The sequence below is a fragment of the Thamnophis elegans genome, chromosome 4 (assembly GCF_009769535.1).
Source record: "Thamnophis elegans isolate rThaEle1 chromosome 4, rThaEle1.pri, whole genome shotgun sequence".
NCBI classification, from domain to species: Eukaryota; Metazoa; Chordata; class Lepidosauria; order Squamata; family Colubridae; genus Thamnophis; species Thamnophis elegans.
In genome coordinates this window covers 53,267,915-53,294,722 of record NC_045544.1, presented here as the reverse complement: position 1 = coordinate 53,294,722, position 26,808 = coordinate 53,267,915, and the positions used below count along the sequence as shown (strand labels likewise).

Below are 26,808 nucleotides of genomic sequence, written 5' to 3'. Positions count from 1 at the left end.
CAGTGTAATTGATTGAAATCATTACATAAAATACTCCAGCCTAAATGTCGTATTTTTCTTTTTGCTGTTTCACGTGTAATTTATGTCATTCTTCCCTGTTAAATGCATACAACTGTAAGATAATACAATACAATACATTAGCAGAGTTGGAAGGGACCTTGGAGGTCTTCTAGTCCAACCCCCTGCCTAGGCAGGAAACCCTATACCGTTTCAGACAAATGGCTATCCAACATCTTCTTGAAGACTTCCAGTGTTGGGGCATTCACAACTTCTGGAGGCAAGCTGTTCCAATGATTAATTGTTCTAACTGTCAGGAAATTTCTCCTCAGTTCTAAGTTGCTTCTCTCCTTGATTAGTTTCCATCCATGCTTTTTGTTCTACCCTCAGATGCCTTGGAAAATAGTTTGACTCCCTCTTCTTTGTGGCAACCCCTGAGATACTGGAACACTGCTATCATGTCTCCCCTAGTCCTTCTTTCTACACCCAGTTCCTGCAACGGTTCTTCATGTTTTAGTCTCCAGTCCCCTAATCATCTTTGTTGCTCTTCTCTGCACTCTTTCTAGTGTCTCCACATCTTTTCTACATCGTGGTGACCAAAACTGAATGCAGTATTCCAAGTGTGGCCTTACCAAGGCATTATAAAGTGGTATTAACACTTCACGTGATCTTGATTCTATCCCTCTGTTTAAGCAGCCTAGAACTGTGTTGGCTTTTTTGGCAGCTGCTGCACACTGCTGGCTCATATTTATATGGTTGTCCACTAGGTCTCCAAGATCCTTTTCATAGTTACTACTGTTGAGCAAGGTACCGCCTATACTGTACCTGTGCATTTCATTTTTGTTGCCTAAATGTAGAACCTTACTCTTTTCACCATTGAATTTCATTTTATTAGATAGTGCCAAATGTTCAAGTTTGTCAAGATCCTTCTGTATCTTAATCCTGTCTTCTGGAGTGTTGGCTATTCTTGCCAGCTTGATGTCATCTGCAAATTTGATGAGTTCCCCATTTATTCTCTCATCCAAATCATTGATGAAGATGTTGAAGAGTACTGGGCCCAAAACAGAGTCTTGAAGTACTCCACTGCATACTTCCTTCCATGAAGATGCAGTTCTATTGAGGACTACACATTGAGTGCGGTTGGATATTTTCATTTAATTACATTTCCTTTTCTTCAGGAATTAAAAGAAGGATACGGCATTTCCACCCACTCTCATGTTATTATTACAACTATGTGGTGACATATATTAGGCTAAGAAATAATTACAGTTTCATAACAGATGACGTCTCCAGCCCCAAATATTCTAACTTCATTATATCAGCTCTACTATCTGCTCCAATTCTAGTCAGTGGTATGGAGGCAGAAGTTTACAGAAAATTCATATTTTAGCATAATTTTCCTAGCAAGTATACAAAAATATTTGACAAAGAATCCAGGTTGCTGAAAAGTAATTTTAGTAATTTTAGCATTGATATTTATAAAAAAAATGTGCTTTCTACAATAAAGAGCCAGCAACATTCAGAAAAAATATCAAACTCTGTAAAAAAAATTAACTGACATGAAATGTAAACTAGCAGAAATTTGAAATCAAAGACAGAAGCAGTTTCAACTTTTCTGGATGGAACAGTTAATTAATTCTGAGGCCATTTGTTAGCATTTTCCAATTATTTAAAATTAAAATAACTATATTTACATCTATTATTAGGCTTTTATTACAAACTATCATCAAAATAAAAGTACATAATTACACAAATTATTACAGAAAAGATTAGGTAACTGGTTAGTAATTGATGCATCAATTATACATTTTGTCATTTGTAAAACATCATGATGTATGTGTTGTCATTTATCCTCATCTGTCACCCCATTGAAAGCCTATGCTTGTAGCATTAAAGAAATTTAAATTATGTATAAACTATCTACCACTACCAAATGCCAATACTAATGAAAGTTCATTCATATATTGGATTTATATATTTTATACAAACACACACACGCACACATTAGTGTAATATATGAACATTGGGGTACTATGGCCCAGCCAACTTTTGACTTTTTTAAAAAGATAGACAGACATAACTTTTTTTTAAGTGAAAAATTAATAGTACCCCAATGTTCATATATTACAGTAAGCCAAACAAATCACATTTTGACTTAACACAATGTGTGACTCCAAGCATAGGCTTGTTGAATAATTCACTCAATAATTGTAATGAAGGAATACAATCACTCTTCTAATTCATGCAGCAAAAACAGCTTATACCTCCATATAATCACTTTTCCATGATATATGTTCTTTCTAATCTTTCTGTAACTATTCTACTTTTCCTGCTTTATGCAGCAAATGATTTGTCCAATAAGACCTGATTTTGAAGAAGCAATCATGTTAAAATATTTTGAAAATCTGTAAGTTTCTGATTCTGTATGAGCAGCACTAATTTTTGTTCTTTAATTTAAAAAAACCTCCATATATGGAAAATATGAATATGGGAAAAGGCCAGGGATGAAATTCAGCAGGTTCTGGAGACCCAGTAGTGGAAATGTTGATTAGTTCAGAGAACTGGCAAATACCATCTCTAGCTAGCCCCAGAGTGGGATGGGAATGGAGATTTTACAGTATCCTTCCCCTGCCACACCCACCAAGCCACATCCACAGAACCGGTAGTAAAAAAAAATGAATTTCTCCAATTTCTCCAGCTTTTCTAAGGTATGCTGGTATGCCATTAAGAACATTACAAAGTTCACTGAACCAACCATTATCTTGTCTTGACATAGTTTTGTTCCTGAATTAGGTCATGAATATTGACGACGTTTTTTTCCTTTTGTTTCCGTATTGCAAACCCAAACTGAAACCTTACACTTTTGTTGGGAATCTAAATATCTTCAAATTATTATCAAATTATAACTTTTATCATAATTAGAAAGTGATTATTAAAGAAAAGGTACAGCTAGATAATAATTATACTAACTATACTGATTCCCCAAATGCTTCATTTACACACTGTGCAAGTACTATAAACCCCAGTTACCACTATATGGTAGCTTTATACCACACAGCTTTATATACACTAAATCACAATGAAACAAATTATAGCTAACTGTAATACATTAATCCAGTCCATATTTTCATGTCTTATTTGCAAAAGGTACCCAAGAACATAGAATTTGCATCACAAATCAATATATATGAATAAATGTGGGAGAGGTTTCTAATAAATATTAGATTACAAATCCATTTTTACAGCTTCTTGCTTCCAACAGCGACAGATAAAACATTCATGAATGAAAACAATTCAAATTCAAAAGCAGAACACGAAGATAATGATTTGCTATATGTTCTACACATTCAGAAATATTCAGGGAGTTGGACTAGAAGACCCCCAAATCTGTAATTCTGTTCTATTCTATATTCTATATTGCCTCAGAACACAGAGACTGAATTTGGTCATGATGACTAAGTACCATTGACAAATCTGGCGTCTCATATAATTTTTATAACCATCTGAAAGCATGAATCCTAAATAATTAATTTGGGGGCTGGAAAAATACATTTCAGCACTCCTACACTATAATAATAATTTCCACACATTTCTATTATGTTCTTCTGCAGCTGTTTTTCCGCATTACTAATTTCTTGTATATTCTCTGATTATTTTAGCTTTTTTTGCTCTTTTTCTAAAACCATGATACATTTTTGAAGCATACAGAAAGCAGACTCACATTCAGAATCTTTAAGAAAATCAAACATTTAGATAGTTAATCTGACAGACTATATGTGGTTATACCTATTGACTGAGGTGAATCCATATATGGGTTGCATTTTGCATAATGGCTTCGGTCTGTTGTAAGCATTACTTCAAATACTTTATCTGATTTGATTATTCCATTTTCTGAAAAAAAGGAAAAATTTAATCAAAATGTAATATTAAGTCTATTATAATTGCTGCTGCATTCAGTTTATATACTATATGAAATGCTAAAATATATTTACACATGCATTTATTCCTATGAAACTTCTGGTAGATTTTAGGCAAATTACATTTTTATAATCATAGCTCTTAAAAATATAGCTATCAGAAAATCTATTGATTATTTTTGTATCAATTTATGTGCAAAATGTAGAAAAGGAACTTATGGTGTTTTGAAACTAAGTTTTATAAAATAATCATGAATCAAGAAGAATTTTCAGTTTGTGCCACTGTGATACTGCAGTAAACTACCTTTTTTAAACAGACGTATATGTCGGTGTGCATACTATACACACACATATACACATACATTTCAGACTCAAATATTTCAAAATCAGTTCACAAATGCCATCAACATTTATGAATTAGAGTACAAAAAACAGAGAAATCAACATTCCTTCCATAAGAGTAAAGGGGGGGGGGGGGGCTCAGCTGGCTGGCTTCTTCCTTTGCTCTTATTTGCTTATTCTGGAATGAGGAAAAATAATATGGTCCAAACACATGAGGCCCTCAGACTTCTCTGAGAAGTTACTGTTTTCCTTGCTGTTGTCAATCTGCCACTGATATTTGAAGGCCTCACACTGACAGAAACCTGGTATGGTTTGCAGCTGCTTTCAGAGCAACACAGAGCAGAAGAGTTGGTGAAATGTTTTTTCTGGTCTATGGCTTCATTTGTTCTTTGGAATCACAGTGTCTGGCCTCTGAACAATGTATGATTTAGAGGAACAATGCCTGCCAGTTTTTCAACCTACAGATTTATTTGTTCTTTAAGGCACTATAACACTTTAAAAAATCTTCCTAGTTTTAACTTTTTGCTTTTGATCTAATGACTTTTATTTAGAAGTTACTGCTAGATTTCTGCAGCAGCATTACAATTTATTATTATTATCACAACAACAGTAGTGACACTGATAGGCTATACCTGCCCCGAAAATCAGGTGGCAGAGGATTATTATAAGTGAATCAAATAGTTGAAGAAGAAAAACATGCACTGGCTGATTATTTAAAAGAAAGTCAAATACATCTATTAATCGAAGTAAAGAACAAAATCTACTGAAGGTCCAACAGATGAAACAAGAATACAGAAAAGATGTGATAAAATCAAGAATGGAGAGTTGGCAGAACAAAGCATTGCATGGCCAATTTCTGGAAAAAATAAAAGATAAAGTGGACAGTGAAAAAACTTGGTTATGGTTAACAGCAGGTACATTAAAGAAAGAAACAGAGTCACTAATCCTGGCTGCGCAAGAACAAGCTATCCGCACAAATGCCATTAAGGCCAAAATCGAAAAATCCTCTGATGATGCCAAATGCAGACTTTGCAAAGAAGCTGATGAAACTGTTGATCACATACTCAGCTGCTGTAAAAAAATCACGCAGACTGATTATAAATTGCAGCACAATGCAGTAGCACAAATGATCCACTGGAATTTGTGCAAAAATTATAATATTAAAACAGCAACAAACTGGTGGCAACATCAGCTTGAAAAAGTCACAGAAAATCAGATGGTCAAGATCTTGTGGGATTTCCGTATACAAACGGACAAAATACTGGCGCATAATACACCAGACATCACACTGGTTGAGAAAAACAAGGTCACAATCATAGACATCGCAATACCAGGTGATAGCAGGGTCGACGAGAAGGAACATGAAAAAATTGCGAAATACCAGGACTTAAAAATCGAAATTCAACCACTATGGCAGAAACCAGCAGTGGTAATTTCAGTGGTAATTGGCACACTGGGTGCTATTCCAAAAGCACTGGAATCACATTTAAAACAGTTAAAAATTGACAAAATCACGATCAGTCAAATGCAAAAAGCCGCACTGCTTGGATCTGCACACATATTACGAAAATACGTTACGACGTCCTAGGCCCCTGGGTGGGACCCGACTAGTAACCAATGCCAAATCCGGCGAAACAACTGGCCGCTGTGATACAATTGTATAATAATAATAAATTTATTTGCCACCCATCTTGCGGTTCAAGCTGACTATGAGCAGCTTACTGTGAGATAAAATATCCAAATATCCAAATAATTATAAATACAAAACCAGATAAATATTACAAGAATGAAAACAAACTAAAAAAATAATTGATCCTAGCTTCTTAAACTGTCCATAATGCCTGCCCCCATTGTACCAGAATAACATTCTGATACAGTACGTTCCATTTGCCAGCATAGTCTACTTTGATGCCCATTTGATTTCCTTGTTCTTGTTTTCTCCATATGTTCAGCTTTTCTGTTCAGCCTCCAGAATGTTTCAGTCTGCATTCTATTGCCCTCAGATTCTGAGAGCTGCAAATGCTCATTTCGAAAATACAAATTTTATTTTATTAAACAAACAAAATTCAAATATATAGAATAACAATGAAATGAAATAAATACATTAAGGAGAAAAAATGCAAATGAATAATATTATAGCAGTAGACTAGCAGTAGACTTATATACCGCTTCATAGGGCTTTCAGCCCTCTCTAAGCGGTTTACAGAGAGTCAGCATATTGCCCCCAACAATCTGGGTCCTCATTTTACCCACCTCGGAAGGATGGAAGGCTGAGTCAACCCTGAGCCGGTGAGATTTGAACCGCTGAACTGCTGATCTAGCAGTAGCCTGCAGTGCTGCATTTAACCACTGCGCCACCTTGGCTCTTGCTTTTACATAATATTGCTTTTACATAAACCAATATAAAATATATACAAAAACACAGATTATTAATATCAAGCCAAGTAAATCTAATCTGTTATCCCTGTTTTTTTTTTCAGTTTAGCTTTCCAAAGAACAGCTGCTTTCATAAATTGAGTGATGATGTAAATCATAAATGGCTCATTATTTCATTACAGTATTCACTAAAAAATGTCAACAGCATTCCCATAGAAGGTATGTGCAATTGATATAATTCTTTGTGTGTCCAATCACACTTGGCCAATAGATTTTTATTCTATTCTATTCATTTAACTGGGCAAAATGGTACACAGTAGGGCAAGACTTTTTGAACAAACATATCTCAAACTGCTTATATCTGAAATCCTGAACCTAGAACCTCTGACGCTGATGGAATTGAAATTTGGTAATTTTATTTAAAAATTACATCATAAAATTATCATTAAACATTTCGTAAAATAATACAAAATGTCAAAAAAAATTCTTGTGCCGAACTCCTGATGTTTAATTGTGCTATACAATTCAACATTGACTATTTCCAAGGCAGATGCATCTCTGAATATCTCCCTGAACTTTAAAGGACTTTCCAGTGAAGGCAGTATATTGGAAGCTCTATTTTTATTGAAGGAATTGAGGAATCTGGTAAGAAAATATATCTGAAACAATAACCCAGTTGATCATAGGGTGTCTATATATTTAAGATTCTTAAATCAGTTTTTAAGAGATGAAATGCCATTGAGAATCTGCAATATTGCATTACTACTCTTGCAAACTTACACTGGAAGTGTGGGTTTATAAAATTCAAACCATTATCAGGCTAGAGTCTGATCCAAGAACCTTACGTATTTACAGATGGTTCTTGACATCAGGCCATTTATTTGACGATCATTCAAAGTTACAAAAGCAATGAACAAACTTATGTCTCATACTGTAAGTTACAGCCATTGCAGTAGTCCCATGGTCACGTGATCAAAATTTGGGTGATTAGTAGAATGCCTACACCTACAATCATAAGAGTGCTGCAATTCCTGCCACCCATTTCCCCTATTATCTCTGCCCTTTTGGCCACTGTGCATTCTGCCTTACAGGCTGCAACAGGTAGCCTCGAAGCTACAGAGTACCCAAAAGCCATCTTGACTATATCCATGGATCAGAACTACCCAGGGATTGCAAGGAAAGAATCCAGCAGAACTGTGTCAAGCTAGGATCTGGTTTTGCCACTTGCTTTTTTCTGTGCCTTTGCATTCCTCATTTGCCTATTGGATTTTTCCAGGATAAAAGCAGTAGCATTCCCACTTCCCCAACCATATGGTTAGTCTATGTCTGCAGGCATCAGGTTGCCCTCTTAAAAAAAAACTGCTGCCAAAGGAAGATCCATAGGAACAAGGCAAATTAAACTGGAATCAGAGTTCCACACTTTCTTCGCGCACACACACAACCATATAACCCTCCAATTTGGAAGAAACCTCAAAAAGGGTTCAAGAGATGGGCTCCTCTCAGTCAATGAATGTATGACTGAGGCTTGATAGCAAGACAAATACAGTCTCCCATAGACCAACATTGCCACATCTCCCAATCCAAGGGCAAAGTACCTGTCCCTAAAAAGTCAGGTTCAGGTGTGAATTGAATTCCTGCATCATGTTTTCCAGGGCAAATGCTTTTCATGCTGCAAAAAAAAGTAAAGGCAGCAATGGCTCAGCTTCTCCAATTTACATTGGTTATATGTGGCTTCTTGAGCCAACACTACCCCATGTTTTCCCATTGGGTGAAACCATTTTTGGCTTCCCCATTGCATAGCATTTTTACTTGCACTCCTCTGCTGGGGGTGGGGCACAGGGTGGTGAGGGCAAGCAAGAATGGGCTGAGGTGGCTCTGGAGCTGCTTGTTGCCCCACAAGAGCATTCAAAAGGGCAGAGATGGGGGGAGATAAGAAGATAGGGGGAGTTGGAGGCAGTCCCTTACCTTACTGAAGTTCAGAATGGTTTGGATTGGGGTGAGTCCTCGGCTGATGGTAAATTTTGCTTAACAGCAGCAATGGGGATTGTGGTTGCTAAGCAATGCGGTCATATGATTTCTCACATTACAATCGCATTGTTTACTGACCAACATTCTGGTCTCAATTAGGGTCATAAGTCGAGGACTGCAAATACTTCACTAGATACTGAAGCAAATATTAAGATCAATTTAGCAACTGATCACCCTGCAAATTGCATTAATACCAAAAGGAGCTTTTAGCTTTTTATTTCCTACAGCACCAAGGGGAAAAGTAAAAAATAAAGTAATATCCACTACTATTGTGGAAAATGCAGATATTTGAGTATAAAGCACCATAGCCTTCCCAACTTCAAGACAGGGTGTGAGATCTAGGTGGTTACATATGTTAGAAAGCAAAATATTTATATTTGACTAGTATCATAGGGCTTTTAAATTATTTCTACATTGGGCCAAGAAACATGAATAAGACTTTCCCAGTGCTAATCCCAAGCCTGAAGCACTATACTGCATAAGGCTTCAGTGCACTATACTCTTTTACAAAAAATTAAGAAATGGGATAAAACAACACCCAAATAATTTCTTTCTATTCTTGTTTCGTCTGCATTTCTACCCTATTCATTTACAGTATCTTCATAAATGAGACAGTACAACCAGATTGGAAGCCAAATGAAAAGAGCAGATTTGCTGTAAATTATTTTTTCCCCATTTTATGAACAAGAATGCATATTATTACACCAAATTAATTTGTGCTGAATATCTTACTGAATGGAAGAACCAGAATCTTAATTGGCAAATGGGTTTACCTTAGTCCTGTAAACATAAACTTCAATGTTTCATAAGGAATCACACCAAAATACTATTTATTCAAGGCAGATCTGGAGGGACAGGAACTTTATAGGTGCATCTTCGGATGATCCTGTCTCTCTGAAAAACGCCCTGAACAATAAGGAATTTCACAGGACGTGTTTAAGCTCCTAGATAAAATTATATTATAGTTGTACTACCTATTGTTTAGCTCTCATTATATGACAACGTGCAACATGTTTATCCCCAACAAGCTGGCAGCTCAAGCCAACGAAGTTCATTATAATAACTGATAAGACTCACTCTAAGAAGCGAAATGTTGCATAATAAACAAGTGACAGAAGAGAGGGCCAACGGCCACGCTTTCCGAGAAGCACTTTTTCCCTCCTTACTCGGCAACCTGACGGACTAGAAACTTAAATTTGACTAAAGACGACCCTTCCGTTTTTAAAAGGCATGCATTAACAGCGGACCAGAGTTCAGGAAACTACGTATGCGCAGTCTTCACGGCCCATGCAGCCCTAAAGATCGCTAGACCCGTACGCCAGGCGAAGAAGAAATCCCACGAGAGGAGCCAAGAAAGCAAGGCTTGTGGGGAGGAAGGCTCCGGGCGCTACTCCCACCGCCGGGCCTGGCAGCAAAGATAAGCGGACACTGCCCTCAAACAGGCTTTCCCCGCAGTAAGAGACACGCCCGACCTGCAAGCGAGTACAGCTGCGCCTTCCATCCTCGCCTCGCAAAGCAGCCGCGAGCGGGAGGGTTCACGCCGCTGCCCCCCACAACCCCCGCTTTAAATCTCCAGAGGTCGCCGAGTGACAGTTGGCTTTTTTTCTCTTCCTCCCCCCAACTCCGCCTCAGGGCGCGACGCGGAGGGCCAACAGGAATCCTAGCGGTCACTCCCTAGCAACGGCCGGGGAGCTAAGGGTGGGTGCCTGCATGCCTGCGTCGGGTTTCAAGAATGGGCAGCACGCGCCCTGGCCCCTCCCTCTGCCTCCTCCCACTCTTTTCTTTCTTCCCCCGAGCCAGGCGCGCACACATACTGCGGAGGTTGTGGATGAGCTCCGAGTGGCTCGTGCCTCCCGACTTCCAGGCCATGGTTAGACAGACTCTGCGGAGCAGGTAGAGAGCCGCCTTCAGTGCCGCGACTGCGCACAGGAGTTTCCCCAGGAAGGACACAACCTCCAGCGCCGACACAGGCGCCGCCTCTTCTCCTCCCGCAGCAGCGGCTGCCGCTGCGCGTCCGCCGGAGGGAGGGACTGCTCCCCCGCCTCCTGGCGCCGTCGACATTCTGAACGGCCGCTGCCGCCGCCGGGCAACCGCGACCGGTATGCGCAGGCGCAGCTAACCGAATAAAGGGGACACTGGCGACCCAGTGAGGGAGGGACTAGAGGTGCTGACTGAAGAGGAGGAAGAGGAGGATGAAGATGTCTCCTTCAAACGGAAGCATGTGACTGACAATTCTGTATATAACTGAACAGCAGCTTGGGATGTGAGGTGGGATGGTTCTTGGAGTGGGGCAGAAAATTTTTAAAAAATAGCTTTTCAAACGCTTGAAATAGTGTGATGCTGTATTAAACACTCCTTGTTGGCATATAAACATCCACATGGGTGTTATATGTGCACTAAAGCAGTGCACCTGCTTTGTATAAATAGCAGTGTGCTCTGTTCTCACACTATGCAATCTTGGATCAGTGTTGTGTGGAGTTTACCAGTGTGTTAGTGGATGGCTCAAAGTGGGCAAAACAGGCAAATGTAATACATGTGTCAGCTAAACATGGATTGTGTAAAACACCAAAGAAATGCTGTAAAAGCATCTCATGGCAGGATCATAGCTGCTTCTCAAATTAATGTTGACCCAGGCATTTTTTCCCTCAGAATTATCACCTTTCCCATCCTGTCTGTTTTATTTATTTGATCTCCACTTACATAGTATAATGATTGAGTGAAAAATAATGGTTCCGAGGTGGTCAATTGCCATAAAAGGTAGTACTGACATATTAGAAATGTTGAAACGTTGTTTTGTTTTGATTGTTGAGAAGTAGTTTTGAAAAAACATTGGGTTGCTATTGTTTGTGAATTGGAAGGCTGTGACAGGTACTCAAGCATGCTTTAAGCAATGTGCCACGACTGAATTTTTGAGTGCTGAAGTTGCTTCAACTGAAATTCACTGCTGAAAGCAGCTTTTTATGGTGATGAATATGTTGCCGTAAGTGTAATTATTGCTGGGCCAAAAATATAAATATGGTGAACCAGAAAGAGCTGATTTGTATGATCAAAAATGAAGTGAATGTTGCAATAACATCATCAAGCTGATGAATTGATTCAGGGCAATTAAATCACTCAAAGGGAAATGCTGTCAATCTTGGTATTTCACAGGAATATGTGAGACACAGTATTCTTCAATATCAGCAATACAGTTGTGTGCACAGTGACAAAGTATTCTTACTGACAATGACAAACTGCTTTATGATGTCATGATTTTCAAACATTTTGTAGATTTTTCTGTGTACAAAAACAATACTTATATTTGTTATTTAAAAGGGTCCTGTTAGGAGGGCTATGTCATTAATTTTGGAGGATGACTTGCTTTTAAATACTTCAAAATAGTCTTGTGTCTTTCATTTGTAAATATTTAAAATTTCTATACAAGTCCCTCCACCAGAATATCTAATGAGATACAAGTAACAAATCTAGTATTAATGTTTGCCATGCCATGGGAATTAAATATGTATTGTCTGATGATATTAATTTCACATTACTTGTCTTCCCGTCTACACCACACCTCCCAACTCCCTCCAAACTGAACCACGATCCAGCCGGGTATGGGATCTGGGAAGTCTGAAGGGGGGTAGGGAGGGGGGATCATAGGGGGGAGGGGGGGAGGAGGGAGGGGGGAAACATAGTTTCAATTTTCAAAACAACAAGAATGCACTTGTATACTGTTGCTTCTTTTTTTCTTTTATTTTCCTTTTTTTTTCTTTCAATTTTAGTATAAAATACAAATCGAATATACTAATGAATAGCAGAAATACACCGAAGTGAGGAGTAGAGGGAAAGAAGAGGGAGGAGTAGAGAGGGAGTGAGAGGGGAATGGAAGGAGGGTGAGATGGAGGGAGGGGGAGAAAGGAACGTTAGAGGGGGAGGGGAAGTAGAGGAGGGGAATGCTGAAGGGGAGAAATGAAAGTTGGAGGGGGAGAAAGAAAGGGTGTATGGAGGGTTGAAGTGTTATGTTGGTTTTGTATTTTGGAAGAGTTGTGTTCATTGTTTCTTTAATCGCACAGTATATAAGTGATTGTATAAATTGAAAATGAAAATGAAATAAAACATATATTTAAAAAAAAATCACATTACTTGTCACTTTAAATAAAAATAAACACATAATGCAGTATTATTGTTCTTATTGGAGTTCTAATAAAATGTTTCTCTAGTATTTCAATCCTGTGTATACTTTCTTAAAAATGGCACCAATTAGCAAAATGTTTACAGTTTACCAATAGACCTGTTTGCCATGATAGTGAAGCTATGAAGAAATAAAATGTAAAGACATTTAATTACCAACCACTCCAGATGCCTTTACCCAGTTGTTAGGTAAGTTCCCCGTTGGGAGAGTGGGTACGTTCAGCGAAGTGTTGTGAGAGTTGTGTTGGAGAACACACAAACCAGCATACAGATACACTGCAGTTTAAATAGGCTTTTACTTTCGTGGAAATAGAGGTATCAGAGTCCATCAAACAGTCCAAGTCATACACGGTTAAGACAGTCAGTCATCAATGTCTTTCAGTTTAGGGATAATCCAAATAACATAGTCCATAAACATACAAACAGTCTGGTATTCAAAGTTTGCTAGCAGTTGCAAAACTTACAATAGCTCATGGCACTTTCTAACAGCCAGCTTCCAAAACACTCAGATCAGATCAGCCCAGCATCTAACAAACAGAGAACTAACAGTCGTTCTGGCTACTTCTTATGGCGATTGAGGAAAACAGCAACCAATCACATTATACAGTATGATTTAAAGAAACAGGTACAGCATTGCTGGGCTCAATTGTGGTCGTGCATTGAGGACTACCTGCACTTGTCTTCAGTGTTACTTCATTCTGCTGTAGCATTGTTCTTGTTCTTTCAGAATTCTGGAATTGTTATATAACTGTCTACCTTTAGAAAAGTTTCTCGAGTTAAACTCAGCTCCTATAATTTTATTGATGTGTCGTAATTTTCTTAGAAGTAGTATGGAAATTGTCATTAATATTTTCCTATTAAATATACAGTACTGAGATTCTCAGGTGGGTTCCCCTCCAATTATTAGCCAGGTTCAACCCTGCTCATCTTTTTGAGAGCAGGCAAAAACAGCCAGGTTACATCCCTACAAATTGAAAGCTAAATGGGAAAAACAGAACAGTTTCAAAAATAACCTGGCACAGTTTTTGAACATGTTTATGATTTCTCCAGGAACTGAGCTAGACTCAAATGAGATTATATCTTGTAAAAGGAATTATAGGGAAAACACTGAAATAGTTTAAACAGCAGAAGCATGTCTGCTTGATTCAGCAACAAGTATTATTAAATTCTCCTGTTGTCTTCTAGCCTCCTTCAAGCCGATTCGCTCAAGATCTGCACCTCTACTGAGACTTCAACTCCCAAAATTCTCATGCAGGCAATTAAATCTGTTGTTTAGGAATTCTGGGCGCTGTAGTCTCCATTCTGCCAGGTTGGAAAATGCATTGATACTACTGAATGTATTTACTGTACAGCGCTTTTTGTCCTCCTTCGGAAGCCGTCTCTCGTGACGTTTGCGAGCCAATCAAGAGTGCGGCTTTGAAAATCTGCGGCGTGATCGTGCTGCGCGGGAGCGAGTGTCTCTCCCCGAATATGGAGGACGTAGTGGGCAAGTATGTATCCCAGAAAATCAGTAAGACCCGCTGGCGGCCCGTATCTGCCACGACCTTGCAGCCTCCCGAGATTTTCGCCACCGGCTCGTGGGATAATGAGGTAACTCTGACGCCCGCAAGACCGGCGTTTCTCCTTCCTCAGCTCTTTCGGCTTTCCTCCCTAACCATCTTTTCGGCTTTTCCCCGCCTTATGTGCCCTCCAACTGCCATGGCTCGCGAAAACTTGCTTGCTTTTCTCGATGTGGAGTCTTCCTGAACCATGGCTGTGACTTCCCCCTAGTTGAGAGTTTAAGCTAATCCCTCTTAGTTTGGGCGCCACTGTTTTTGTCGCTAGTGAATAGACCCCTTTGTTTTGCTTTAGTGAACCACCACGTGGCTAAGAATTAAGAATGCTTAGTAATTTTAAGCTTAAATGCAATTTGCGTTCTTTCTTTAATTTTGCCTCGGGGGTTTAAAAATTGTCAACTGAACTAAACTACTCCCATTTTACTGAAACTTCAATAGGGATCTACTGGAGATAACGGAACAGTGTATTGATACAAATTAATATCTGCCTTTGCTTTGGAAATGTAGCATTAAAACAACTTTTTTCAGAGCTACATATATGACTTCTGAAAATGTTTATAGAGCATCTTAATTGATAATCTGTGCAACATAACAAAACGTTTCAGTAATTATATATTTAAATATACAATAAAAGATATAGTACTTTGTATACATCATTATCATAGGTACTTTTCTAGATTATTTGAAAATGAGAAAATAGCAAAGCCACTGTAGAATAGTAGTTAAAGAATTAGAGTGGGGTGCTGTTATCAGTCTTGTCTGATAAACTTTGTTCTACATCTGACATTTCTTCAATAACGTCTTTTGGACATAGTGTATACATAGAAGCAGATGTCATTAGTGATATTGTTGATATTGTACCTACTATTTTCTGATAGTACCTACAGCCACAGAAACTCACTTGATGGCTTTGGTACTGTCCTTCTTTCTCTCAGTCCAACTTACTTCCCTGGATTGTCGTTATGAGTAAAATAGGAAGAAAAATACGATACTTTGAGCTCCTGTACAAAAGGTATATAAATCTAATAAATTACAAAATAATAATTTGATAAATGATGAATGCATATTGTTTCATTAACATTGTACAAGAAACTGAGCCGTGGTGGCACAGTGATTAGAGCGCAGTACTACAGGCTACCTCTGCTGACTGCTGATTGCCTGCAATTTGGCAGTTCAAATCTCACCAGTCTCAAGGTTGACTCAGCCTTTCATCCTTCTGAAGGTGGGTAAAATGAGGACCCAAATTGTTGGGGGCAATTTGCTGACTCTGTAAACCGCTTAGAGAGGGCTGTAAAGCACTGTAAAGCGGTATATGCTATTGCTAAGTGCTATATATATTTCTTACAATTTTACAGGAAAATAAGATTTCCATTTGGTCTGTTGGAGATTTTGCAGGCTTGGTCTCAAACGGTGAATATCATGGAGAACCGCATTTGCTTTGTGATATCCAACATAGTGGTGATGTTATGGATATGCAGGTAAAAATTGTTCAAATATTTTTAAGAGGCCTCAAGACATGCATTATCTTTGCTTTGGAAGCTTCAAGATATTACTGTTCCACACTTATGAAAGCACATTTCCAAATTCATTTTTGCCATTATAATTATTATATACACTCTCACATAAAAATACAAACATGTATTACCATGCTGAATGTTTTTTTTCACTAAAGATGAAATCATTTATTGTGTTAACATGTTAGATTTTCCGCCCCTAGTTTTTGGATCAAGAGAGAATTGTTGCTGCTTCATCTACTGGGAGTGTGACCATTTTCCGGCATCATCAAAATAATCAGGTAAATGGAATTTGCTTTCATTATCAGATGAATGGCACAAAGGCTACCTATTCAAGAAAACTTGAATTTAAACTAGATAAGCACTATCTGAACAGTGAAACAGTGGATCTTTCTTCCTTGTCCTCTTTAGCAAAATACTTTGTTCAAAAATGTTAAGGAATCTTGTCTTACACAGCTTTATTTATTATATTCATTATTTATTTGCAATTAATTAGTTCTAAAGCCTTATAGGAGCAAAGCTGAATTTCTGTCTAGAAAAAATGAGTAATCTGGTGGTATTATTATACAATTGTATCACAGCGGCCAGCTGTTTCACCGGATTTGGCATTGGTTACTAGTCGGGCCCCACCCAGGGGCCTAGGACGTCGTAACGTATTTTCATAATATGCGTGCAGATCCAAGCAGTGAGGCTTTTTGCATTTGACTGATAGTGATTTTGTCAATTTTTAACTGTTTTAAATGTGATTCCAGTGCTTTTGGAATAGCACCCAGTGTGCCAATTACCACTGGAATTACCACTGCTGCTTTGTGCCATAATCGTTGAATTTCGATTTTTAAGTCCTGGTATTTTGCAATTTTTTCATGTTCCTTCTCATCGACCCTGCTATCACCTGGTATTGTGATGTCTATGATTGTAACCTTATTTTTCTCAACCAGTGTGATGTCTGGTGTATTATGCGCCAGTATTTTGTCCGTTTGTACGTGAAAATCCCACAAGATCTTGACCATCTGGTTTTTGGTGACTTTTTCAGGCTTATGTTCCCACCAGTATTATTATTGTTGTTGTTGTTATTATTATTATTATTCTGTGTAAATGTGTTTTTATTTTCCATTTTCATTTTCGTACAGTCACATATATACTGTGCATAACCGGGGCCATATAACATTAAACAATAAACACAGCCATTCCTCTTATCCGCAGTACCCCCAAAAATAAAAACCCAATGTACCTCTTCGACCCTCCATACACCCTTTATTTCGCCCCCCTCCAACTTTCCATCTTCCCTCCATCATTCCCCTCTACCCTACTTCCCCTCCCCCTCTACCACTCCTCTCTCCCGATACACTCCCTCCCTTCCTTCTCCCTCTCCCTCCAGTCCTCTCTCCCAACCTCTCTACCCCTCTTTCTTCTATCCCTCTACTCCGCCCTTCGGTGTATTTCTACAATCTATTAATATATTCTGCTTGTCCTATTTTTACAGTGGAATTAAAGAGCAACAGTATACAAGTGCAGTCACGTTACCTTAAAATCTAACACATACTATGTATTCCCCCCTAACACCCCACCTCCCTCCCCCCCCCGACTTCCCAGAGCCCGTAAATGGTATAGATTTTTAACAAACACAGTCTACAATATATTAAGACAAAGGAAATAAAAAAAAGTTAATAACATCTCTGCATTGAACTCAGCTTCTTCCTGTTGCACTAGCTATGAACAGTTTAGATTATTCCTAATCTTAAGCATAGGCTATCTGTAATTTCTTAGTCCCATATTTGTTTTGTATATAGTCAATCCATTTTTTCCAGTCTCGTTTATATCTCTCATTTGAATGGTCTTTAAGATATGCCAATATTTTTGCCATCTCGGCTAGGTTTGTGACTTTTCAATGTCCATTCTTGAGTTGTAGGCAAGTCTTCCTTCTTCCAGTATTACGCCACCAACAGTCTTGCTGCCGTTATTAGGTGCAGAACCAAATTAGTCTCTACCGCTGTAAAGTCCGTACATATACCTAGTAAAAATAACTGGGGAGTAAACTTTATCCTTCTTTTAAAGATATTTTGCATAATCCACCACATTTTTATCCAAAATGCCTTAACCTTTTGACAAGTCCACCATATATGAAAATATGTAGCATCGAGAGAACCACATCTCCAACATTTAGGCTGTACATTCGGGTACATAGAGCCAGCTTTCTAGGATCTAAGTGCCATCTATAAAACATCTTATAAAATTTTCTCTCAGGTTTTGTGCTTGTGTGAATTTTACATTCTTACCCATATTCTTTCCCATATGTCCAACATTATTGGTTCTTCAATATTTTGAGCCCACTTTATCATACAATCTTTAACTAATTCTGTTTCCGAATCCATCTGTATTAGTACATTATATATCCTCTTTATATGCATTAAACTTTGATCTCTTATTTGTTTAAACAAATTATCCTCAATTGGATAAAACCAGTTTTTTGGTCTATTTTCCACCTGGCCTGTAATTGGCCATACTGGAACCATGTTTGAACTACCTTCTCCTCTTTCAATACCTCTAAAGATTTAGTGTAGAACCCCCCTTTCGGAAGTGAGAAGTGTCTGTAGGTGGTTCCATCCTGTTTTTGGCTATATCATATTTTCAATGCATGTCTAGGAATTGCCCACTGGGTAACTTGTCATTTAGTTTATATTGATATTTTTTCCCAAACCCGCAGTAAAGCATTTCTTAAGATATGACTTTTAAAATCTTATCCAATTTTTGTTGAATAACAGGTAAGCATGCCAGCCATATACCAGATCGTGTCCCTCGATATTCAGTATTCTATCGTTGGTTAAATGGGTCCAATCACTAATTGCAGATAGCGCCACTGCATCATAATATAATTTTAGGTTAGGTAATTTCAAGCCTCCTCTCTCGCGTACATCTTGCATTATTTTCATCTTTACCCTCGGCTATTATTATTAACAACTTTATTCATTAAACACGAAACTCAGCTAACTCAACATTCAAAAATGCATTACAAATACCATTGACTGGTGCTAATGGTTGATACAGTTTGCTACCTTCTTAAAATATAAGATGTTCTGAGTAGCACAGTTTTTTGCAATTCCGCTGGTATTGTTGCAGGAAGCTGCAATTTGTTGATGTATCTTATAAAATTCTTGGACATGGTGCCAAGTACCCCGATGACAATGGGTATCACTGTTACATGCTTCATCCATAGCCGTGTAGTTTCGATAGCCAGGTCGTGATATTTTATTATTTTTTCTAGTTCTTTTTCTTCGACTCTGGCATCTCCGGGAATAGCAATATCAATAAAATTATTATTATTAATAACATTATTATTATTATTATTATTATTATTATTATTTTCTAAAATAAGTTTTTACATCTTTGAAATTTGCTGTATAAAGATTTATTTACTTAAATCCGTAGCAAGTTGTTCTGAATCCTTAAAGAATAACACAGACATAAAATTCTAATAGGGTAATCTTAGTATAACTATAAAAAGCAAGGTGAATATAAATGTTTTACAGTTGGTCCCACTGTAAACAAAAGGCTTTGTCAGCAAAGCTAAAACTCTTGAGTTGACTACATAGACAAATTTTCTACCACTGATAGAAAGGAATTACAATAAATGTTTTACATTATTTTGGTGTGTTGCTTTCTGGTTGTTTTTTTTTTCGTCTCCTTGTCTTGCCCCACTGTCTTGGGATTTCAAAGTGCATTGCAGGTGTCTATAATTGAATGTGCAACACTTGTTAAGATTGTACTGATAGTAGGTTGCCAATATATTTTCACAATATAACTCTGAGTCTAAATGAACAGTCTGAAATACTCAATTATTAGAAAAAGGGAATTCTGGATTATTGATCCAAGCAGAATAATTGACAGCTACATAATGAAAATCATTATTGTAGTGTGAAAATGCAAATCTTCCATATATTATTTTCATATACTATACAGATTATTTTTATAAATCTTATATTCTATAATTTCAACATTGCATAATTTTATTACCGGTAATTGTATATATACTCACTGTCTGAAGTAGTACTTTGCTTGAAGCAACCTTGTAATTTAAACTTTTTGTGCAATTAATAGGTAGTTTGATTCTGTTTTCTTATATTTTGGACTCTTTCCCTAATTCAGAAATGGGAACAAGCACATTATTATGATCACTCCTGGGGAAGTGCATCATGCACTGGGATCATTGCAATAGCCCTGAAATTTTTAGTATTGGAGAAGATGGTAGGATAAACATGTTCACCACTGATCGTAAGGAAGCTGTACGTACTATAGGTAGGCAGATAAGCTAATAATGAAGGCATAAAATATATGCAACATATTGCTATAAGGTATCTTATAGGTTTTTTTCCAAACGGCTCAGAATAAAGAGAAGTATCAGTTTGCTTACTTATCTTCCCCTTTTGGCAATATTCAATTTTCACTGTATAAATTTGGAAACCAAGTTATTTTATGGGGATAACAATATCGCATTTTAAAATACTAAGGGACTTACTAAATGGAATGATTTGTGGCACATTCCCAAGTAAAATTAGATGGACAACAGCTTCCATGAATAGAATTTCAACTGTGGGAGCTGCTTCCACCTAAATTTCAAATAATTCTGTACTGGTGCCCACTACATTCGAAATCCACTTAGTAGGGTGTCCTGTGCATAAGGGGAAGTATTTTCATGTGGAAAGTAGCTTTCTAGTTTTCAGTATTATATTCTGATTGGACAGACAATACTGTATCTCAAATCTTCATGCTAAAGAATATTGTATAGTTGCATTCACAAAGATTGTATGAAAAGAATATACCAATACTTGGAAAATTTGTGAATTGCCCTTATTGGCATTGTAAAGCTAATATTTCCAGTATGCAGAAATTGTGAAAGTAGCATTGTTTTCTCAACTGAGCAGTCACTGCAATATTGTGATTTATTGGAAAGAGTGCTATGTGTTTATACTTTAAAGTGTTTGCTCTTAGTTTAGGGAAATTGATTTGTACCTGAATTCTTGTTGCATTAAAGTTCACATGTAGAGTTGGTGCATGAGAAATGGAGATAGTGCTCAAATTTTGAGACAATATGTCACAATGCTGTACTTGCTAAGCAATTTCATTCTATAATATGGCTGTGTCACCAAATCTTGATAATTTTTTAAAGAGGCATTGTTATGTATGAATGTTTCCTTTAATTTCTCATAGATAATGCTGATAGCAGTACACTCCAAGCAGTGACTCGACTTCGTACAACAGAGATTCTGACAGTCAATTCCATTGGTCAGCTAAAAATATGGGACTTCAGACAGCAAGGAAGTGAACCTTCACAAATATTTTCATTGTAAGCATTTTGCTTTCATATAAAAAGCTCTGATGAAGCCAAATAGTTATACGTTAGGGATGTGCAAAATGCCTGCACAGCTAATATCAGGCAGTCTATTTAAACAGAAATATGTGTTTTGGATGTTTTGTTCCAGATGCAAAATGAAATAAGACTGTTTTAATCTGGGTAATACTTATTTAGATGAGAATGAGAAAAAGACGTCAGATTTGGCTATGGGGAAGGGGAGAAAGGAAAACACTGGTAAGAGTCAGGCAGATCATCAAGCCTGGTCCTTGTGGTCACAATAAGGAAAAGGGATACAAACCACGGCCAGGAGATGAGCAGAGGAAAACATTGGTAAAATCTACAGGCTGGATATATGCCAGATTGAAAGCTCCCAAGGGAAGGAGTGGTACAGTCCAACTTTGCTTGTTTAAAACTAGTTTGGGATCCTTCTAGATTTTACTTCAGCTAAAACTCAGCACAACCAAAATCTTCTGGTTTTATTTCTGCCAAAATGTGGCAGTCTTGATACTTTTCAGCAGAAATTTTGAGGGCATGATAGTTTGTAACTACTTTCAGGGTTTTAAATAGTATTTGACTACCACCTTTGTGATTTTTTTCTATGCAGGACAGGGGAAAGAGTACCTCTACATTGTGTCGATAGGCATCCCAATCAACAACATATTGTTGCTACAGGTAGTCAAGATGGAATGTTGAGTATTTGGGATGTAAGACAAGGAAGCATGCCAGTTTCCTTACTAAATGCTCATCAAGCAGAATGTAAGTGCCTAAACAAACAGGATCATAATTCTAATGTAGGGGAATAATCTTTCATCACATTGACACATCACCAGTGCTTGAAAAAATATCTTGTTTACCGCGCTTCTCCCTACAAGTAACTCTGGAGAAGCTTACATTAAAAACAATAAAACTGTGTGTGCATGTGCACACACATACACACTAAGAATACAACATTATGATTAAAAGATGGGAGGGGAGTGAGGGGGATGCACAGCAGGTATGTGGGATCTACTTTTAGTCCATTGGGGTTCAGGCCAACTGGCAGAGCCTGGTTTTCAGGCTCTCACAGAAGGCTAAGAGGGTGAATATAGATTTGGGGCAAGATGTTCCAAAGAGCTGGGGCTATAGCAAAGAAGGCTGTTCTGGACTCTGCCAGCCAGAAATCCTTGACAAACGGGACCAATAGATGGGGTGGGTTTGTCACATTGGGCTGAGATGGTTTCTCAAGTAACTGGACCCATGCCATGCAGGGCTTTAAAGTTAACAACACATACTTTGTATTGCACCTGGGAGCAAACTGGCAGTCAGTGCTGTTCACAAACAATTGTGTACCATGGGCCACTCTAGGGGCCACAAAGACTGCCCATGCTGCTGCAGTTTGCACAAGTTAAAGCCTCAGAATGTTCTTCAAGGGTAACCCGATGTGAAATGCATTGCAGTAGTCCAAGAGTTAGATGATCAGGGCTTCAATGACTAAGTGCAGGGACTCCTGATCCAGGAATGTCCACAACAAAGTTGTACAAAGGCTGTGATTGTTATTTGCTCTTCAAATAGGAATTGGGAGTCCAGGAGAACCCCCAAGTGGCAAACGATCTATCTGGGGTATTACTGCATCCTGAACTAAAGATGTCAAAGTCCCAGATCTTGAAGCTTCGTGCACCCAAAGCTGTTCTGTCTTGCCAGGTTTCAGCCATGGACTGTGGTGTCCTTTTTACCATGGACCATAATATCGAAGACTGCTGAGAGGTTAAGGAGAGTAAGGATGATAGCACTACCCACATCCCACTGTCATTACCCTCTCCCCACTAGTACAACCAGTGCTGTTTCTGTTGTTTCTTGAGCTTTTCACGGAAAAGCTCAAGTGGATACTGTATATACTGAGCAGAATCCACTGGATGAAAAAGTCAGAAAAAAAGACAAAGAATTGGGATTCCAGATTTAATCCAATTATGGCAAGGTTCACAAATGTGCTTTGATGGCTTATTTAGAATTTTAATTCAAAGGTTGTCAACAATGATGATTTAGTTGGCATACTGACCTGGGTCCTGGTTTGTTTAAATCCATTTAAATGTGGTTTATTTAACAATCTGCTAAGGACTAAACCAAATGATCAGTACCATATTTGGAAGTGATTATTATTCTTAGTCTAAAGCAGGGATCCCAGCTCCCTGGCCACAGATCAATAGTGGTCTGTGGTTTGTTAGGAACTGGTCTGTGCAAACAGTGGACGAGCAAGTTTCATCAATGTATCTGCAGAATCTAGGTTGTGCGTGAAACCATCTTCCTCCAACCTGGAAGTCAATTTTTCTTCCAAAACCAATTCCTTGTGCCAGAAAGGTTAGGAACTTCTGGTCTATAGGATTCTTAAGAAAGAAGTAATATAAGCATTAAACAATTTCCAGATGTCCTATGCTAACATAGAATATAGAAATATGCTAATAGAATAACTTCTTAGGTGTTTATTTCATGTATTGCTAGTTCACCTTTCTGTACAAAATTACTTTTAAACATTTGCTACCATAATGTTGAAATGTAAATAACTTTTTAAAAATGTTCTACCTTTGCATATTATATTTGGCATGTATTTACTTTTACAGTATGGGAAGTACACTTTCATCCTTCCAATCCTGATCATTTGTTCACTTGTTCAGAAGATGGATCTCTGTGGCATTGGGATGCTTCCTCTGATGTGACTGAAAGAAAATCTTTTCTTCATACAAGTAAGATTTACCCAAACTTTTCATTAACTAAATAAGTATTTCATGCTGTTTGCAGACTAGCATAGAAATAGGAACTTTTCTGGGTCAATTGGTGGTCAGTATTGCTGTAGTTAACTTAAACAATACATCTTTTGTATTTCTAATGTAAAATGCTTTCATGTATAGTATTTTTCCATGCTGCCCACATTCAGCACTACAGATTTCTGCAAGTGAAGAATAGAGGAAATACACATAAATATTAGAATAATTACTTTTAGATTGGTAACTAGTATGGCTGTGCATTTTGTGCACAGAAATTGCAGAAATTCAGATTCAAAGGGCAAATGTAATTTGAAATGTGCATCTGTTGGGAACATCTATCTTTTCCTGCCAATGTGCACCAATTGTACAAACCAAGATGAGGCTACTTGAAAATGCTATATGCACACCCACATTTTGCAAGGCGCCCTGGTGATGCAGTAGTTAAATGTAGTATTGTAGGCAAATTCTGCCCACAGCCTGGAATTCAATCCTGACAGGGCTCAAGGTTGAGTGTTTCCATCTTCCCAAGGGGGGGTAAAATGAGGAGTCATATCGTTAGGAACACTAGACTGACATTATAAACCACCCAGTGTGTGCTATAAAGCACTATGGGGTGGTATATAAATCTTAATTATAGCCTAACTTGAAAGGAAAAGACAGCGAACATGATTAAAATTATTCTAGAGCAGCAAAATGTAATCTATTTTTGACAAATGGCAAACCCAAGTTCTTTAACAATATAAAGTATACTTTGATATTTGCCTTGCATTTAAATAATTCTCTTTTTAACCTGAAGATAACAAAAAATGTTTCTGTATTTTATTTTAGGCGGAAGAAATACTTCATTTCTACCTCATTCTATGGCTAATCAGTCCATAATTAGTGCATGGTTGAACAATGATCCTACTAAAGATCGCATTGAGATTACAAATTTAAGTTCAAATTCAACTTTATCGATAAACAGTTTAGATGTGTTAGGATCATTTCTTGTGTATGGAACTGACACAGAATCTATTTATGTTAAGAAGGATCTCTTTGTATAGCCTTATTTTTCCCAAAACAATGCTGTTCTGTAAATTTAGAATTCTTTTTCTAAAATTGCAATCTACAACATTCTCTAGAATCATAATTTGGAATACAACTAAATGTAATTCATGTTAGCTAGTTTTTAACAATGAATTTCTGTAGTTCTTCAGCAGTACTATGTTTATATTATTTTTTTCCATTTATGCATTGTTTATTGTAATTACTTACATTGTCTTTATTTTTAAAATATTATTTCAACTTTTCCAATAAAGAGAAATTAATTGCAAGTTCTTTAGTATTCATACTAAGTATGGTATTACCAAAGTAGGTTGTAGAAGTATTTCCCTTGGGATTTTTTTTGTGTGTGATGCTTAAAACTGCATTTTATTTGAAATATTTGTCACTGATACTGGAATAAATTTAAGAAAGAAAAAAACCCACCCTTATTCAATTGTCAATAGTTCTCTGTTTTGCTCTAGACAGCCCCCCCACTTACAATGGCAATTGGACTGGAATTGCTGTCAGTAAGTAATTATAAAGTATAACATTATTGCAGCACTGCTTACTGATGGTAGTCCTGGTTGACATAACCCCAAGCCTGTGTGGGTTGTTAAATGGGAACAGGTGGGAAGTACTGTGGGTGCATTTGGGGTGTTGCAGGTAGGCACTATGGAACATAGTGGACCAGCAGACACCAGAGGTGGGCCAGGGGAGGGTTGGCAGTGGCTGCACATAAGTTGCTGCAATCACACACAATGAAGGATTGTTTGCTACAGAACACAAGCTCATTGGATTTTATACTTCATAGCAGCTTCCTTAGAAGAAAAAAGCAACAAGAATGACTTACTGGGGTGACCTGAAAAATTCCCTGCTTCCCCCATTTATGTTGCCTGTAGGAAACTGGCAGTTAAGGTCATAAATGACAATCACGTAACTGGCTCACTGTAGCAAAATCCAGGCACCCAAGTTTGTGCGATGTATTCATGGAATGCTACAATAGTCAGAACTTGTATGAACCATCAACAGTTGCTTTCTGTGAGATTGGCAATATAAATTTGATTCATTAATAAACTTTTCAAGAACCAGTTGTAAAACCATCTTTTTCCAACTTCGAATGGACGTAAGCCAAGGATTACTTATAGATACAGAGGTGCTTTTGGGAGTGACAATGGGAGAGTTTCCCTCTAGGAGTGAAAAAGGTGCACTTCAGAGGGGAAGGGGGAAAAAATCTTTAAAATACACTGCAGGCACACACAAAGTGCCTCCTGGATCTAACCTGTAATTTCCTTGTTGAAATCTTGGGGATCCCAAAAGTGCTTTTTTCAAAAGGCAACTGGACTTTCTGTTTTTTTCTTTGAAGACATTTGGCTTCTCATCCAAGAAGCTTCATCACAATGTGCTGAAGGAAGCTTCTTAGATAAAAAGCACAATGTCTTCAAAGAAAAACCAGAAAGTCCAAGTTGCCCTCCTGAAAAAAAAGCATCTTTGGGACAACCATGACCTGGATGACTGAGAATCTCGATAGACAAACCATGGGGATAAATTCGAAGGACAAATATGCAGGGGGGGGGAGGTTCTTAGAGCTAGCCATGCTTGACCCAAACAGTAAATTTGACTCATTTCAACGTAATAGCCAGCCAACCACTCCCAAACACCTGGACATTTAAAAGGCCTATTTTACAACACTGAAAAGCAACAAGAAAGTTGTTACATCTTCTAACCCTCACAGCTTCAACCTTAAACTCTCTACTGTGGACCTTACCGCATTCCTAAGAGGTCCATAAAGGGGGC

At 37.8% G+C, this 26,808-nt stretch overlaps 2 protein-coding genes across 2 annotated transcripts in view; one reads left to right on the top strand and one right to left on the bottom strand.

Annotated features, from left to right (window-relative positions):
- Positions 1-12,252, bottom strand: part of PCMT1 (protein-L-isoaspartate (D-aspartate) O-methyltransferase) — a 28,216-nt gene extending 15,964 nt beyond the window's left edge. Inside the window, exons 1-2 of the mRNA XM_032215537.1 lie at positions 10,475-12,252; positions 3,784-3,888 (exon numbers count right to left, since the gene is read on the bottom strand). Coding sequence (XP_032071428.1) covers positions 3,784-3,888; positions 10,475-10,721 — 352 coding nt within the window. The 5' untranslated portion in view covers positions 10,722-12,252. The remainder of the gene's footprint in view (positions 1-3,783; positions 3,889-10,474) is intronic.
- A 1,679-nt stretch (positions 12,253-13,931) lies between these two features.
- Positions 13,932-26,777, top strand: NUP43 (nucleoporin 43). Its single transcript, XM_032216793.1, is given in 9 exon segments — positions 13,932-14,423; positions 15,745-15,867; positions 16,107-16,184; positions 20,029-20,104; positions 20,107-20,196; positions 21,109-21,244; positions 21,858-22,009; positions 23,848-23,970; positions 24,820-26,777. Coding segments are annotated over 9 exon segments (1,248 nt in total). The 5' UTR covers positions 13,932-14,168; the 3' UTR covers positions 25,035-26,777.
- Positions 26,778-26,808: the final 31 nt, after the last annotated feature.